We start from the raw sequence: 18,723 nt of genomic DNA, 5'->3' as shown, positions 1-18,723 counted from the left end.
AGGGAGATGAGGGTCAGAGAGGGAGATGAGGGGCAGAGAGGGTTAGACAGGGAGATGAGGGGCAGAGAGGGTTAGACAGATGGGTAAGGGGTACGGGGGGAGAGTTGGACAAATGGGTAAGGGGTACGGGGATAGGAGGGAGATGGGTAAGGGGTATGGGGTACGGGGGGAGAGTTGGACAGATGGGTAAGGGGTACGGGGGATAGGAGGGAGATGGGTAAGGGGATTGGGGGATAGGAGGGGGATGGGTATGGGGTACGGGGGGAGAGAGTTAGACAGATGGGTACGGGGGATGGGGGGAGAGAGTTGGGCAGATGGGTAAGGGGTACGGGGGATGCGGGGAGATGGTTAAGGGGTATGGGGTACGGGGGGAGAGAGTTAGACAGATGGGTAAGGGGTACGGGGTAAGAGGTACGGGGTATGGGGGATAGGAGGGAGATGGGTAAGGGGATAGGAGGGAGATGGGTAAGGGGTAAGGGGTGTACGGGGGTGCATTCATGCTCTCGTGAAGCGTTACTGGGTCCTATTCCTCTCTCTCTCTGAGGGGTTTCACCTGAACCTCCAGGAGGACAAAAACACCTTGATCCAGTTGAAGAACCAGTTGTCTCTCCATCTCCCCTCAGGCCTCAGAGGAAGAACCAGTTGTCTCTCCATCTCCCCTCAGACCTCAGAGGAAGAACCAGTTGTCTCTCCATCTCCCCTCAGGCCTCAGAGGAAGAACCAGTTGTCTCTCCATCTCCCCTCAGACCTCAGAGGAAGAACCAGTTGTCTCTCCATCTCCCCTCAGGCCTCAGAGGAAGAACCAGTTGTCTCTCCATCTCCCCTCAGACCTCAGAGGAAGAACCAGTTGTCTCTCCATCTCCCCTCAGGCCTCAGAGGAAGAACCAGTTGTCTCTCCATCTCCCTCAGGCCTCAGAGGAAGGGGTTGTGGCTGTGTGTGTGAGATTGGGGCGGCACGCGGTGGGCCGGGGCGGGGGAGAGGGGGAGGAGGGGATGGGGGAGGTTAGAGGGGAGGTCCAGGAGGCCGGGGGAGGGCTGGATGTGGTGTGGGAGAGGGAGGGGGAGAGAGGGGCTGTAGGGGAGAGTGTGAGGGGGGAGTGGGGAGGTGGAACAGGGACGGAGCATCTGGTTGAGCGTGAGACGAGGCTGGTCACAGTGGAATGGGTTGGTGGGAGAGGGAACACACAGACCTGGAGAGAGAGACAGATCTATAAACACCAATGTAAATACAACCCAGATTTATGTTTATTTATTTTCCCTTTTGTATTTTAACTATTTGCACATTGTTACAACACTGTATATAGACATGATATGACATTTGAAATGTCCTTATTCTTTTGGAACTTTGTGAGTGTAATGTTTACTGTTCATTTTTACACACACATTGTGTGTGTGTGTGTGTGTGTGTGTGTCTCCTCACATAAGAGGAAGGGGTTGTTGTGGGTCAAATCAAAATCATCAAATCAAATGTATTTATATAGCCCTTCTTACATCAGCTAATATCTCAAAGTGCTGTACAGAAACCCAGCCTAAAACCCCAAACAGCAAGCAATGCAGGTGTAGAAGCACGGTGGCTAGGAAAAACTCCCTAGAAAGGCCAAAACCTAGGAAGAAACCTAGAGAGGAACCAGGCTATGAGGGGTGGCCAGTCCTCTTCTGGCTGTGCCGGGTGGCGATTACAACAGAACATGGCCAAGATGTTCAAATGTTCATAAATGACCAGCATGGTCAAATAATAATAATCACAGTAGTTGTCGAGGGTGCAGCAAGAGGGTCCTGCTAGGAGGATTAGGGGGGTGTGTGTGTGTGTGTGTGTGTGTGTGTGTGTGTGTGTGTGTGTGTGTGTGTGTGTGTGTGTGTGTGTGTGTGTGTGTGTGTGTGTGTGTGCGTGTGTGTGTGTGTCTCCTCACCTAAGAGGAAGGGGTTGTTGTGGGTCCTGCTAGGAGGATTAGGGGGGATGAGTGTGTGTGTCTCCTCACCTAAGAGGAAGGGGTTGTTGTGGGTCCTGCTAGGAGGATTAGGGGGGATGAGTGTGTGTGTGTGTGTGTGTCTGTGTGTGTGTGTGTGTGTGTGTCTCCTCACCTAAGAGGAAGGGGTTGTTGTGGGTCCTGCTAGGAGGATTAGGGGGGATGAGTGCGTCCAGATTGACGAGCGACGCCCCCGTAGGTCCCAGGAAGGCTTCTGGGGTGCGACACATCCGGGGGGCCGCGGAGCCCTGGGGGGGGCCGAGACGGGACAGGTCAAACATCTCCGGACTGCCCCCCCCTCGCCCGTTGACCTCGGGGGACAGAACACGCTCCCCAAACAGGTCTAGTCCTGTGGAGGGGGAGGTAATGACATGAGCAGGAAAACATGCAGTATAAACACAACATACACAGGAAGACAAACATGTGTGTGTGTGTGTGTGTGTGTGTGTGTGTGTGTGTGTGTGTGTGTGTGTGTGTTACCAGTAGGACTGCCAGGTTGAGGTGGTCCCTCCTCTCCTTTACACTCCTCCTCCTCCCTGACAGAGAAGAGATCCGTCCTATCAGTACCGTCCACTGTAAGAGGGGGCGGGCTCTCCCAGCCGTGATTGACAGGGCTGGATGATGATGTGAGCGGAGCTTCCCAGGTGGGAGAGCGTGACGGAGCCCAGGGATTGGTTGGGCTGCTGGAGGAGGGGCGGGTCGCCCAGGGACTACCAATCACAGGAGTGTTGGAGTGGACTGCTGTTGAGAGAGAGGGTGCGCACGTTTTGCAATGCAGAGTTTGCATAGCAGAGTGTGTGTGTGTGTGTGTGTGTGTGTGTGTGTGTGTGTGTGTGTGTGTGTGTGAGCGTGTACCACTCACCCACAGAGTCCCAGGGGTCAGAGGTCACAGCAGGCTGGGCATTCCAGAGGTCGTCAGCTGGGGGCGGAGCCTCAGAGGGGCCAAAGATATCCACCAGGTTGGACATGGCGGACTGGAGAGAAACAGAATCACAAACATCTGGTTGTCAAGGAGACATCATGCTGCCTTCAGAGTGATGGGCTGATTGTTCAGCAGCTATGGGACAAAACAGGCCGGGCTGGCTTAGATTGTTGACAACATGTAAACTATATTTTAGTCTCCAAAATGTTTATTGAAACCATAAATACATCTGCACAATGAGCACTTGTTGTCTCTCAAATACATCGTTACAGCGGTTGGTTCGCTAACTAGCGGATTCTTTCAATATTAGCAGAGACGAGTCAAAACACCTCAAAACAAGATAACATGGTATCAATAACGAGACAAAACAAGCTGAAACGATCCCCCACAAGGCACCTTGTTGGTTGCTCTCTGACCTTCAGAACCATAACAAAGCATATTAATCTCTCTCTCTCTCAAAGCAAGTGAAGTAGATAATATACAAAAGTGAAATAAACAATAAAAATTAACAGTAAACATTACACTCACAGAAGTTACAAAATAATAAAGACATTACAAATGTCATATTATGTATATATACAGTGTTGTAACGATGCACAACTGGTTAAAGTGCAAAAGGGAAAATAAATATGGGTTGTATTTACAATGGTTGACCTTTTCTTGTGGCAACATGTCACAAATCTTGCTGCTGTGATGGCACACTGTGGAATTCCACCCAGTAGATATGGGAGTTTATCAAAATCGGGTTTGTTTTCAAATTCTTTGTGGATCTGTGTAATCTGAGGGAAATATGTCTCTCTAATATGGTCATACATTTGGCAGGAGGTTAGGAAGTGCAGCTCAGTTTCCACCTCATTTTGTGGGCAGTGAGCACATAGCCTGTCTTCTCTTGAGAGCCAGGTCTGCCTACGGCGGCCTTTCTCAATAGCAAGGCTATGCTCACTGAGTCTGTACATAGTCAAAGATTTCCTTACGTTTGGGTCAGTCACAGTGGTCAGGTATTCTGCCACTGTTTACTCTCTGTTTAGGGCCAAATAGCATTCTAGTTTGTTCTGGTTTTTTGTTAATTCTTTACAATGTGTCAAGTAATTATCTTTTTGTTTTGTCTAATTGTGTTGCTGTCCTGGGGCTCTGTGGGGTGTGTTTATGAACAGAGCCCCAGGACCAGCTTGATTAGGGGACTCTTCTCAAAGTTCATCTCTCTGTAGGTGATGGCTTTGTTATGGAAGGTTTGGGAATCGCTTCTCTGTCTCTCTCTCTCTCACTCACACACCCCCTCACCTCCCCTGTCCCTGTGTGACTGTCCCTGCTGCTCTCGTCCAGGGCTCTCTGTCTCTCACTCACACACCCCCTCACCTCCCCTGTCCCTGTGTGACTGTCCCTGCTGCTCTCGTCCAGGGCTCTCTGTCTCTCTCTCACACACCCCCTCACCTCCCCTGTCCCTGCTGCTCTCGTCCATGGCTCTCTGTCTCTCTCTCACACACCCCCTCACCTCCCCTGTCCCTGTGTGACTGTCCCTCCTGCTCTCGTCCAGGGCTCTCTGTCTCTCACCTCCCCTGTCCCTTTGTGACTGACCCTCCTGCTCTCCTCCAGGACTCTCTGTCTCTCACCTCCCCTGTCCCTGTGTGACTGTCCCTCCTGCTCTCCTCCAGGGCTCTCTGTCTCTCACCTCCCCTGTCCCTGTGTGACTGTCCCTCCTGCTCTCCTCCAGGGCTCTCTGTCTCTCACCTCCCCTGTCCCTGTGTGACTGTCCCTCCTGCTCTCCTCCAGGGCTCTCTGTCTCTCACCTCCCCTGTCCCTGTGTGACTGTCCCTCCTGCTCTCCTCCAGGACTCTCTGTAAAAACGACTCGTCTCCTTGGAGACGACGCTGGTCCTGCAGAGGCGGCATGGTGACATCATCAACACAGTTTCCATGGAGACACTGTGGACACACGTATGCACGCACACACACACGACGCAGACATGACACACACACATTACAATTATTTTCACTATATTTTAGGAAAACAACTGAACTGTTAGAAAGAAAGACAGAAAAGAAAAGGGATTGATATTATCAGCCAGTGAAGGAGGAAGCAGAAGGACAAAGTTAAGGTCACCTCAACCATACAGCCCTGTAATGGAGAGGAGGGAGGGAGGAGGAGGAGGAGAGGAGGAGGGAGAGGAGCAGGAGGAGGAGAGGAGAGAGGAGGAGAGGAGGGAGAGGAGGAGAGGAGGGAGGGATGAGGAGGAGGAGAGGGAGTGGAGAAGAGGAGGGAGGGAGGGAGAGGAGAGGAGGGAGTGGAGGAGAAAGGGAGGGAGGGAGGAGAGGGTAGAGAGAGGAGAGGAGGGAGGGAGAGGAGAGGAGGGAGGGATGAGGAGGAGGAGAGGAGAGAGGGAGAGGAGGAGAGGGTAGAGAGGGAGGGAAAGGAAGAGAGGGGAGAGATAGGGATGAGGAGGAGGAGAGGAGAGAGGGAGGGAGAGGAGGAGAGGGGAGAGGGAGGGAGAGGAGGAGAGGGGAGAGGGAGGGATGAGGGATGAGGAGGAGGAGAGGGAGGAAGGGATGAAGGGAAAATGGAAGATTAAACTAGGAGAAGGAGCCGACAGAGGTAAGGATGGAATCTGGAGGGGGACAGAATGGTTAGTTAGAGGACAGGATTCACATGGCACTGCAGGAGGTTACCATATACACACTGGTGAAGCAGGCAGAGGAGGGACAATCTGCAGTGTGTGTGTGTGTGTGTGTGTGTGTGTGTATGTGTGTGTGTGTGTGTGTATGTGTGTGTACCTGCTCGTGCTCCTCTTTGCTAAGGCTCAGAGCTATCTGTAGCTGTGTGTCATCATCTGTCTCCATAGCAATGGGAGGAGGCGGGGCCAGCTGAAGAGGGGTTGTGTCAGTGATTAGCATCTGACTAACCAATGAGCATTCAGCATCAATCAGGAGAGAGCGAGAGAGCGAGAGTGAGAGCGAGAGCGAGAGTGAGAGCAGAGACAGAGACAGAGACAGAGACAGACCAGCTGCAGTAAGAACCTAGGGAGTAAGAGGGTAACCACAGCAACACACTTTCCCACATCACTGCTAAGGAAAGGACACAGCAGGGTTTTATTCATTAGTGCACACGGTAGCTACATGTTTTGCAACGGATGAACAAAAACAAGCTTTTCCTATTGGACAAGTTCATGTAGTCCCCCCCCCCAAAGTTTGCTTCCCTTTGGGCCCTAGTTAATACACCCCAGCAGTTGTGTGTAGTAGTCTGTCCCACCACACAGTGGTGCTGTTGAGCTCATTGAGCTGGTGTTGGTGACATCACTGACATGACAGATGTACTCTGAGAGACGGTGTAGGAGTCCAGCCCACCTCACTGACTCACACTTCAGAATGTGTGTGTGTTTCACCTTCTCACTCTCCTCTCTGCTCATGGCCAGGGCCAGCTGTAACTGTAGCTCCTCCTCTCCGCTGGTCTGGGGGCGGGCCTGTTCTAGATCACATGCTTCACGAGGAGAGGATGAAGAGGCTGGGGGAGAGAGAGAGAGAGAGACAGAGAGACAGAGACAGAAAGACAGAGATACAGAGAGACAGAGAGACAGAGACAGAGAGAGAGACAGAGCGGGCAGAGGAGGGCGAGAGAGACGGGGGACAGAAACAGATATAGAGAGAGGATAAATATAAGCCAGTTGTCTTGTGTTATTCATAGCTTTAATCTTTTTCATTGATTGTCCAGACTCAATTTGTGCTGTGTGTGTGTGTATGAAGTTGTGTGGTCGTGCTTGTATATATTCAGTTAAAGGAGAGGTTTAAAATGAGCACACACAGGTGAAGTAAAAGTCTATAAAGTATCATTCTGAATTTGGTACTACATTAAAGGGAAGGTATTAAAGTCTACACTCAGAGTTAAAGGGGATGTGTTAGTCTACACTCACAGTTAAAGGGGATGCGTTAAAGTCTACCCTCACGGTTAAAGGGGAAGTGTTAATGTCTCCACTCACGGTTAAAGGGGAAGTATTCATGTCTCCACTCACGGTTAAAGGGGAAGTGTTAATGTCTACACTCACGGTTAAAGGGGAAGTGTTAATGTCTACACTCACAGTTAAAGGGGAAGTGTTAAAGTCTACCCTCACGGTTAAAGGGGAAGTATTAATGTTTACACTCACGGTTAAAGGGGAAGTATTAATGTCTACACTCACAGTTAAAGGGGAAGTATTAATGTCTACACTCACAGTTAAAGGGGAAGTATTAATGTCTACACTCACAGTTAAAGGGGAAGTATTAATGTCTACACTCACAGTTAAAGGGGAAGTATTAATGTATACACTCACAGTTAAAGGGGAAGTATTAATGTCTACACTCACAGTTAAAGGGGAAGTGTTAATGTCTCCACTCACAGTTAAAGGGGAAGTGTTAATGTCTCCACTCACAGTTAAAGGGGAAGTATTAATGTCTAACTGTGAGTGTAAAGGGGAAGTGTTAATGTCTCCACTCACAGTTAAAGGAGGAGGGCGAGCCCCGGGAGCGGATGAACTCTTCCCCGTAGAGAGCTGCCGTATTTGGCTGGCTGGTCCTTCGCCCTGGTTGGTACGCTGGAGGTACCACTCCATGTCCCGTCCCTCCTCCCCCTCCTCCTCCCCCCGTCCCTCCTCCTCCTCCCCCCGTTCCAGCCGCCATGCGTTCTTTAGTCGTCAATGCCTGGCTCCTCTCCTGTCTGAGCCGTTCCTCGTCCCTGAGTAGAGACACCAGCTGGCGGGCCTTCTCCCTCACGTTGCCCCCCTGGTCACGGCCATCCCGGTCCATGTACTGGAAGTCACGCAGCGTCTACATGGAGACATGAGGATGAGGATTTAATATCAAATTGATTCCTTTGCATTATATTATATACACATAATGATTTACATATTTTCATTAAAAACTTTATTTTGATGAATTAATTCATACTATTTCATCCTTCCACAAGATAATAGTCCAGACACAAATCTAGGGTTGCTACCCAAGCCGGCTGGTCGTTTGTTCTATCGGTTCAGTGGGCAAAGACGCGACACAGTCGTTCAGTCTTTTTGTTCTTTATCTATAGACGTGACCCAGTCGTTCAGTCTTTTTGTTCTGTATCTATGGACGCGACCCAGTCGTTCAGTCATTTTGTTCTGTATCTATGGACGCGACCCAGTCGTTCAGTCATTTTGTTCTGTATCTATGGACGTGACCCAGTCGTTCAGTCTTTTTGTTCTGTATCTATGGACGCGACACAGTCGTTCAGTCTTTTTGTTCTGCATCTATGGACGTGACACAGTCGTTCAGTCTTTTTGTTCTGTATCTATGGACGCGACACAGTCGTTCAGTCTTTTTGTTCTGTATCTATGGACGTGACCCAGTCGTTCAGTCTTTTTGTTCTGTATCTATGGACGTGACCCAGTCGTTCAGTTTTTTTGTTCTGTATGACCCAGTCGTTGGTTCTAAATGTTCCATTGCCATAATGGCTGGTAACGTTCTGATCCCTTGCTTGGTCGCTAGCCAACTACGGCTAACTTACATTCACGTCAAACAGTGCAGCCAGAATCAAAGTAAAGTAGCTGCATTTACATTTGTTTAAGATGTTTTCTAGTGACATTTATTTGAATACATCCATAACAATGATCTAATGAAGGGTTCTTCAACTGTCCCATAGGAGAACCCTTTTTAGTTCCATGTAGAACCCTTTTTGGCTCCAGGTAGAACCCTATGTGGAAAGGGTTTTGCATGGAACAGAAAAGGGTTCTACCTGAAACCAAAAATGGTTCTCCTCAGGGGACAGCCGAAGAACCCTTTAAGGTTCTCGATAGCACCTTTTTTTCTAAGAGAGTATAGTAGGAGTCCACTGCAGCATTTATATTATTTTGTGCCAGAACACCCTCCCCACCATACCCCAGTTTCCCTCACCCACCTGTATGGTGAATGAGTTCTCGCTGCCATTTTGTGCCAGAACACCCTCCCCACCGTACCCCAGTTTCCCCCACCCACCTGTATGGTGAATGAGTTCTCACTGCCATTTTGTGCCAGAACACCCTCCCCACCGTACCCCAGTTTCCCTCACCCACCTGTATGGTGAATGAGTTCTCGCTGCCATTTTGTGCCAGAACACCCTCCCCACCGTACCCCAGTTTCCCCCACCCACCTGTATGGTGAATGAGTTCTCGCTGCCATTTTGTGCCAGAACACCCTCCCCACCGTACCCCAGTTTCCCCCACCCACCTGTATGGTGAATGAGTTCTCGCTGCCATTTTGTGCCAGAACACCCTCCCCACCATACCCCAGTTTCCCCCACCCACCTGTATGGTGAATGAGTTCTCACTGCCATTTTGTGCCAGAACACCCTCCCCACCATACCCCAGTTTCCCCCACCCACCTGTATGGTGAATGAGTTCTCACTGCCATTTTGTGCCAGAACACCCTCCCCACCGTACCCCAGTTTCCCCCACCCACCTGTATGGTGAATGAGTTCTCGCTGCCATTTTGTGCCAGAACACCCTCCCCACCGTACCCCAGTTTCCCCCACCCACCTGTATGGTGAATGAGTTCTCACTGCCATTTTGTGCCAGAACACCCTCCCCACCGTACCCCAGTTTCCCCCACCCACCTGTATGGTGAATGAGTTCTCACTGCCATTTTGTGCCAGAACACCCTCCCCACCGTACCCCAGTTTCCCCCACCCACCTGTATGGTGAATGAGTTCTCACTGCCATTTTGTGCCAGAACACCCTCCCCACCGTACCCCAGTTTCCCCCACCCACCTGTATGGTGAATGAGTTCTCGCTGCCATTTTGTGCCAGAACACCCTCCCCACCGTACCCCAGTTTCCCCCACCCACCTGTATGGTGAATGAGTTCTCGCTGCCATTTTGTGCCAGAACACCCTCCCCACCGTACCCCAGTTTCCCTCACCCACCTGTATGGTGAATGAGTTCTCACTGCCATTTTGTGCCAGAACACTCTCCCCACCGTACCCCAGTTTCCCCCACCCACCTGTATGGTGAATGAGTTCTCACTGCCATTTTGTGCCAGAACACCCTCCCCACCGTACCCCAGTTTCCCCCACCCACCTGTATGGTGAATGCGTTCTCGCGGCACTGCTGAGCCACTCTCTCTGAGCCGGTCTTGATCAAGTAGTCGAGCAGCGTCAGGGCCTTGTCATATAACAGAACTTTATTTCTACTGCACATTTCATACAGACACCACAACTCAAGATGCTGTACATACTAAACAAACATTTAAATACAGAACTTAAATATATATCCAGATAAAAGACAATAAAAGCTGCATAGAATGATAAAAATTAGAACAAACTCACAGGAATAGGATAATAAAACAAGACCAAAATAGACTAATATAAAGCTGGAAAATGTAACTATTCCAGATTCACATTCTCATTGAAAGCAAGTCTAAGAAGCGGTAGATCTGCTCTATGTGCGCTATTTCTATGCTTCCCCTCTTAAGTGAATTGTTTTGCATATTTTACTTTGGGTTTTGTACAGCAGCTTAGTACAATATTTTTGATTATGGAAAATATTATTCACAGCAGTTTAGATGGTACAATGATTCTCTATACAATAGCTGCTTGTTTTGCCACATCACATAAACTTAGAATTTTAGCAACCAGGACATGGTAGATGTAATGGTGTCTCTTTAAAGGTGTTTACCTTGTAGATGTGATGTAATGGTGTTTCTTTAAAGGCGTTTACCTTGTAGATGTAATGGTGTCTATTTAAAGGTGTTTACCTTGTAGATGTAATGGTGTCTATTTAAAGGTGTTTACCTTGTAGATGTAATGGTGTCTCTTTAAAGGTGTTTACCTTGTAGACGTAATGGTGTCTCTTTAAAGGCGTTTACCTTGTAGACGTAATGGTGTCTCTTTAAAGGCGTTTACCTTGTAGACGTAATGGTGTCTCTTTAAAGGAGTTTACCTTGTAGACGTAATGGTGTCTCTTTAAATGTGTTTACCTTGTAGACGTAATGGTGTCTCTTTAAAGGTGTTTACCTTGTAGACGTAATGGTGTCTCTTTAAAGGTGTTTACCTTGTAGACGTAATGTTGTCTCTTTAAAGGTGTTTACCTTGTAGACGTAATGGTGTCTCTTTAAAGGTGTTTACCTTGTAGACGTAATGGTGTCTCTTTAAAGGTGTTTACCTTGTAGACGTGTCTCCAGTTCTTCCCGTGGTCGTTGAGGCGCTTCCAGACCATGCCCATGACCTCAGCAAACGCCACCACGTTAAAGGTGAGGTCAGCGATCTCTGACATCAGCGAGGAGGAGGGGCCCCACGGGTCGTTGGACGTCGCCTCGCGCACCTGGTTGAGGGAGGGAGGGTTATTGGATTGAGAGAAAGTAGTATCACACACCAGGTTTAGAAGAGGGGGGGGGGGGGGTACAATTTCTGGTAACATTTGACCTATAATGATGGGCTGCCTTCTCAACGCCGCAGTGTAGCAGGTGTGAAAGGTAGGGGATACCAATAGTGTAGAAAGGCTTTGTAAGTAGTCAATAAATCATTAATGAACAGGTATCAATTCATAGCTGAGTACGGGACCATCAAACTGAATAGTTAGCTACCTGACATTACACCACAGTGCTACCTGACTTTACATTACACCACAGTGCTACCTGACTTTACATTACACCACAGTGCTACCTGACTTTACATTACACCACAGTGCTACCTGACTTTACATTACACCACAGTGCTACCTGACATTACACCACAGTGCTACCTGACATTACACCACAGTGCTACCTGACATTACACCACAGTGCTACCTGACATTACACCACAGTGCTACCTGACATTACACCACAGTGCTACCTGACATTACACCACAGTGCTACCTGACATTACACCACAGTGCTACCTGACATTACACCACAGTGCTACCTGACATTACACCACCGTGCTACCTGACATTACACCACAGTGCTACCTGACATTACATTACACCACAGTGCTACCTGACATTACATTACACCACAGTGCTACCTGACATTACATTACACCACAGTGCTACCTGACATTACATTACACCACAGTGCTACCTGACATTACATTACACCACAGTGCTACCTGACATTACATTACACCACAGTGCTACCTGACATTACATTACACCACAGTGCTACCTGACATTACACCACAGTGCTACCTGACATTACACCACAGTGCTACCTGACATTACACCACAGTGCTACCTGACATTATACCACAGTGCTACCTGACATTACACCACAGTGCTACCTGACATTACATTACACCACAGTGCTACCTGACATTACATTACACCACAGTGCTACCTGACATTACACCACAGTGCTACCTGACATTACACCACAGTGCTACCTGACATTACACCACAGTGTTACCTGGCATTACATTACACCACAGTGTTACCTGGCATTACATTACACCACAGTGTTACCTGGCATTACATTACACCACAGTGCTACCTGACATTACACCACAGTGCTACCTGACATTACACCCCAGTGCTACCTGACATTACACCCCAGTGCTACCTGACATTACACCACAGTGCTACCTGACATTACACCCCAGTGCTACCTGACATTACACCACAGTGCTATCTGACATTACACCACAGTGCTACCTGACATTACATTACACCACAGTGCTACCTGACATTACACCCCAGTGCTACCTGACATTACACCACAGTGCTACCTGACATTACACCCCAGTGCTACCTGACATTACACCACAGTGCTACCTGACATTACATTACACCACAGTGCTACCTGACTTTACATTACACCACAGTGTTACCTGGCATTACATTACACCACAGTGTTACCTGGCATTACATTACACCACAGTGCTACCTGACATTACACCACAGTGCTACCTGACATTACACCCCAGTGCTACCTGACATTACACCCCAGTGCTACCTGACATTACACCACAGTGCTACCTGACATTACACCCCAGTGCTACCTGACATTACACCACAGTGCTATCTGACATTACACCACAGTGCTACCTGACATTACATTACACCACAGTGCTACCTGACATTACACCCCAGTGCTACCTGACATTACACCACAGTGCTACCTGACATTACACCCCAGTGCTACCTGACATTACACCACAGTGCTACCTGACATTACATTACACCACAGTGCTACCTGACTTTACATTACACCACAGTGTTACCTGGCATTACATTACACCACAGTGTTACCTGGCATTACATTACACCACAGTGTTACCTGGCATTACATTACACCACAGTGTTACCTGGCATTACATTACACCACAGTGTTACCTGGCATTACATTACACCACAGTGTTACCTGGCATTACATTACACCACAGTGTTACCTGGCATTACATTACACCACAGTGTTACCTGGCATTACATTACACCACAGTGTTACCTGGCATTACATTACACCACAGTGTACCTGCTACCCACAGTGCTACCTGACATTACTTTACACCACAGTGCTACCTGACATTACATCACAGTGCTACCTGACATTACACCACAGTGCTACCTGACATTACATTACACCACAGTGCTACCTGACATTACACCACAGTGTTATCTGACATTACACCACCGTGTTACCTGACATTACATTACACCACAGTGCTACCTGACATTACACCACAGTGTTACCTGACATTACATTACACCACAGTGGTACCTGACATTACATTACACCACAGTGCTACCTGACATTACACCACAGTGTTACCTGGCATTACACCACAGTGCTACCTGACATTACACCACAGTGTTACCTGACATTACACCACAGTGTTACCTGGCATTACACCACAGTGTTACCTGACATTACACCACAGTGTTACCTGGCATTACACCACAGTATTACCTGGCATTACACCACAGTGTTACCTGGCATTACACCACAGTGCTGCCTGACATTACACCACAGTGTTACCTGGCATTACACCACAGTATTACCTGGCATTACACCACCGTGTTACCTGACATTACACCACAGTGCTGCCTGACATTATACCACTGTGTTACCTGGCATTACACCACAGTGTTACCTGGCATTACACCAGTGTTACCTGGCATTACACCACAGTGTTACCTGACATTACACCACAGTGTTACCTGACATTACACCACAGTGTTACCTGGTATTACACCACAGTGTTACCTGGCATTACACCACAGTGCTGCCTGACATTACACCACAGTGTTACCTGGTATTACACCACAGTGTTATCTGACATTACACCACAGTGTTACCTGGTATTACACCACAGTGTTACCTGGTATTACACCACAGTGCTACCTGACATTTACATTATTTAGGCAAACACAACTTTCTACATCACACAGAAGGAAAGTATAAAATAAAGTAGAGTTAGTATAGTTAGTATAGCTAGTATAGTTAGTAGTATAGTTAGTATAGTTAGTATAGTTTGTATAGTTAGTAGTAGAGGTAGTATAGTTAGTATAGTTAGTAGTAGAGTTAGTAGAGTTAATGGTAGAGTTAGTATATTTAGTAGTAGAGTTAGTAGTAGAGTTAGTATAGTTAGTAGTATAGTTAGTAGAGTTAGTAGTAGAGTTAGTAGTAGAGTTAGTAGTAGAGTTAGTAGTAGAGTTAGTAGTAGAGTTAGTAGTAGAGTTAGTAGTAGAGTTAGTAGTATAGTTAGTATAGTTAGTAGTAGAGTTAGTAGTATAGTTAGTAGAGTTAGTAGTAGAGTTAGTAGTAGAGTTAGTAGTAGAGTTAGTAGTAGAGTTAGTAGTATAGTTAGTAGAGTTAGTAGTAGAGTTAGTAGTAGAGTTAGTAGTAGAGTTAGTATAGTTAGTAGTATAGTTAGTAGAGTTAGTAGTAGAGTTAGTAGTAGAGTTAGTAGTAGAGTTAGTATAGTTAGTAGTATAGTTAGTAGAGTTAGTAGTAGAGTTAGTAGAGTTAGTAGTAGAGTTAGTAGAGTTAGTAGTAGAGTTAGTAGAGTTAGTAGTAGAGTTAGTAGAGTTAGTAGTAGAGTTAGTAGTAGAGTTAGTAGAGTTAGTAGTAGAGTTAGTAGTAGAGTTAGTAGTAGAGTTAGTAGTATAGTTAGTAGAGTTAGTAGTAGAGTTAGTAGAGTTAGTAGTAGAGTTAGTATGGTTAGTAGTAGAGTTAGTAGTAGAGTTAGTAGTAGAGTTAGTAGTATATTTAGTAGTAGAGTTAGTAGTAGAGTTAGTAGTATAGTTATTAGTATAGTTAGTAGAGTTAGTAGTATAGTTAGTAGAGTTAGTAGTAGAGTTAGTAGTAGAGTTAGTAGTAGAGTTAGTAGTAGAGTTAGTAGTAGAGTTAGTAGTAGAGTTAGTATGGTTAGTAGTAGAGTTAGTAGTAGAGTTAGTAGTAGAGTTAGTAGTAGAGTTAGTAGTATAGTTAGTAGTATATTTAGTAGTAGAGTTAGTAGTAGAGTTAGTAGTATAGTTAGTAGAGTTAGTAGTAGAGTTAGTAGTATAGTTAGTAGAGTTAGTAGTAGAGTTAGTAGTAGAGTTAGTAGTAGAGTTAGTAGTAGAGTTAGTAGTAGAGTTAGTAGTAGAGTAAGTAGTATATTTAGTAGTAGAGTTAGTAGTAGAGTTAGTAGTATAGTTAGTAGAGTTAGTAGTAGAGTTAGTAGAGTTAGTAGAGTTAGTAGTAGAGTTAGTAGTAGAGTTAGTATAGTTAGTAGTAGAGTTAGTAGTATAGTTAGTAGAGTTAGTAGTAGAGTTAGTAGTAGAGTTAGTAGTAGAGTTAGTAGTAGAGTTAGTAGTAGAGTTAGTAGTAGAGTTAGTATGGTTAGTAGTAGAGTTAGTAGTAGAGTTAGTAGTAGAGTTAGTAGTAGAGTTAGTATGGTTAGTAGTAGAGTTAGTAGTAGAGTTAGTAGTAGAGTTAGTAGTAGAGTTAGTATGGTTAGTAGTAGAGTTAGTAGTAGAGTTAGTAGTAGAGTTAGTAGTATAGTTAGTAGTATATTTAGTAGTAGAGTTAGTAGTAGAGTTAGTAGTATAGTTAGTAGAGTTAGTAGTAGAGTTAGTAGTATAGTTAGTAGAGTTAGTAGTAGAGTTAGTAGTAGAGTTAGTAGTAGAGTTAGTAGTAGAGTTAGTATAGTTAGTAGTAGAGTTAGTAGTAGAGTAAGTAGTATATTTAGTAGTAGAGTTAGTAGTAGAGTTAGTAGTAGAGTTAGTAGAGTTAGTAGTAGAGTTAGTAGAGTTAGTAGAGTTAGTAGTAGAGTTAGTAATAGAGTTAGTATAGTTAGTAGTAGAGTTAGTAGTATAGTTAGTAGAGTTAGTAGTAGAGTTAGTAGTAGAGTTAGTAGTAGAGTTAGTAGTAGAGTTAGTAGTAGAGTTAGTAGTAGAGTTAGTATGGTTAGTAGTAGAGTTAGTAGTAGAGTTAGTAGTAGAGTTAGTAGTAGAGTTAGTATGGTTAGTAGTAGAGTTAGTAGTAGAGTTAGTAGTAGAGTTAGTAGTAGAGTTAGTAGAGTTAGTAGTAGAGTTAGTAGTAGAGTTAGTAGTAGAGTTAGTAGTAGAGTTAGTAGTAGAGTTAGTATGGTTAGTAGTAGAGTTAGTAGTAGAGTTAGTAGTATAGTTAGTAGAGTTAGTAGTATATTTAGTAGTAGAGTTAGTAGTAGAGTTAGTAGTTAGAGTTAGTAGTAGAGTTAGTAGTAGAGTAAGTAGTATATTTAGTAGTAGAGTTAGTAGTATAGTTAGTAGAGTTAGTATAGTTAGTAGAGTTAGTAGAGTTAGTATATTTAGTAGTAGAGTTAGTAGAGTTAGTAGAGTTAGTAGTAGAGTTAGTATAGTTAGTAGTAGAGTTAGTAGTATAGTTAGTAGTAGAGTTAGTAGTAGAGTTAGTAGTAGAGTTAGTAGTATATTTAGTAGTAGAGTTAGTAGTATAGTTAGTAGAGTTAGTAGTAGAGTTAGTAGTAGAGTAAGTAGTATATTTAGTAGTAGAGTTAGTAGTAGAGTTAGTAGTATAGTTAGTAGAGTTAGTATAGTTAGTAGAGTTAGTAGAGTTAGTAGTAGAGTTAGTAGTAGAGTTAGTAGTAGAGTTAGTATAGTTAGTTCCAGTCACCTTGATCTCTGCCTCAGAGTAGTTGTGAACAATGTTCTTCACCTGGCGACGCAACGCTGAGGTCGTCATGGTGACTCGTGTTGGGGGGGAGGGGGCGTTAGGGGTGTAAGGTAAATGTTAGAGGGGGTGGGGTAAGGGGGTTGGGATGAAAGGGATGAAAGGGAGGAGGAGGGTGGTAGTTGAGGCGGTAGAGGGGGTCAGAGGCACCACTGTAGGAGAGAGAGAGAGGGAGAGAGGGGGAGAGAGAGAAGGAGAAAGGAGAGAGAGAGAGAGAGAGAGGGAGAGAAGGAGAAAGAAGAGAAAGACAAAAGAAACAGAGCGATAGTCAGACAATTAAACTCTAAAATAACAATTAAAATGTGTTAATACAAGTCAATCATCATCAACTCAACTGTTAGTTAATTAGCTAATTATCCAGTATTATGACACTTCAACTGTTAAGTAATATAACACTTCAACTGTTAAATAGTGAACCATATTCCCCATATAGTGAACCATAGTCCCCATATAGTGGACCATATTTAATATATAGTGAACCATATTCCATATATAGTGAATCATATTCCCCATATTGTGAACCACATTCCATATATAGTGAATCATATTCCCCATATAGTGAACCATATTCCATATATAGTGAATCATATTCCCCATATAGTGAACCATATTCCATATATAGTGAATCATATTCCCCATATAGTGAACCATATTCCATATATAGTGAATCATATTCCCCATATAGTGAACCATATTCCATATATAGTGAATCATATTCCCCATATAGTGAACCATATTCCTTATATAGTGCATCATATTCCCCATATAGTGAACCATATTCCATATATAGTGAATCATATTCCCCATATTGTGAACCATATTCCATATATAGTGAATCATATTCCATATAGTGCACTACTCTTAACAAGAGCCTTACAGGTTCTGGTCTAATGTAGTGTCCTTTAATGTGAATAGGGTGCCATTTTGGGACGAACTCTGAAGAGACTAGATTGATTTATTGTCCTGTGGCCAATGCTGAATTTGTTGCCTTGCAGCCTGCAGACCTAGTCAGTTTCCTGCAACAAATACTATCCTGAACCGTTAGATACTAACCTAACCACTGATCTAGGACCAGATTACACTCCCATAATCATAACCTGAACTATTAGATACTAACCTAACCACTGATCTAGGACCAGATTACACTCCCATAATCATAACCTGAACTATTAGATACTAACCTAACCACTGATCTAGGACCAGATTACACTCCCATAATCATAACCTGAACCATTAGATACTAACCTAGTCACTGATCTAGGACCAGATTACACTCCCATAATCATAACCTGAACTAATAGATACTAACCTAACCACTGATCTAGGACCAGATTACACTCCCATAATCATAACCTGAACCATTAGATACTAACCTAGTCACTGATCTAGGACCAGATTACACTCCCATAATCATAACCTGAACCATTAGATACTAACCTAACCACTGATCTAGGACCAGATTACACTCCCATAATCATAACCTGAACCATTAGATACTAACCTAACCACTGATCTAGGACCAGATTACACTCCCATAATCATAACCTGAACCATTAGATACTAACCTAACCACTGATCTAGGACCAGATTACACTCCTACAATCCTAACCTGAACTATTAGATACTAACCTAACCACTGATCTAGGACCAGATTACCCTCCTACAATCCTAACCTGAACTATTAGATACTAACCTAACCACTGATCTAGGACCAGATTACACTCCCATAATCATAA

General features: G+C 45.1%; 1 protein-coding gene across 1 annotated transcript; it reads right to left on the bottom strand.

Moving 5' to 3' along the window:
* Positions 1-912: 912 nt before the first annotated feature.
* LOC120038199 (epsin-3-like) lies at positions 913-16,999 on the bottom strand. Its single transcript, XM_038984059.1, has 12 exons — positions 16,931-16,999; positions 11,020-11,178; positions 9,937-10,020; positions 7,495-7,679; positions 7,352-7,413; positions 6,266-6,384; positions 5,658-5,747; positions 4,618-4,811; positions 2,830-2,975; positions 2,448-2,708; positions 2,083-2,316; positions 913-1,190 (listed from the first exon to the last, which is right to left on the bottom strand). The coding sequence occupies exons 1-12, from the start codon at positions 16,997-16,999 to the stop codon at positions 913-915; spliced, it is 1,881 nt and encodes a 626-aa protein (XP_038839987.1).
* Positions 17,000-18,723: the final 1,724 nt, after the last annotated feature.

This window comes from Salvelinus namaycush, unplaced genomic scaffold (genome assembly GCF_016432855.1).
Source record: "Salvelinus namaycush isolate Seneca unplaced genomic scaffold, SaNama_1.0 Scaffold21, whole genome shotgun sequence".
In the NCBI taxonomy this organism is placed as follows: Eukaryota; Metazoa; Chordata; class Actinopteri; order Salmoniformes; family Salmonidae; genus Salvelinus; species Salvelinus namaycush.
This window is presented reverse-complemented; position numbering and strand designations above follow the sequence as displayed.

Excerpts from the sequence above, each read along its gene's own strand:
- LOC120038199 (XM_038984059.1), bottom strand. The coding sequence starts at position 16,999 with ATGACGACCTCAGCGTTGCGTCGCCAGGTGAAGAACATTGTTCACAAC. Across the intron at positions 7,680-9,936 it reads AGAACGCATTCACCATACAG|ACGCTGCGTGACTTCCAGTA; the intron begins GTGGGTGGGGGA and ends GTCTCCATGTAG. Across the intron at positions 2,976-4,617 it reads GTCACACAGGGACAGGGGAG|ACAACCAGATGTTTGTGATT; the intron begins GTGAGAGACAGA and ends GATGTCTCCTTG.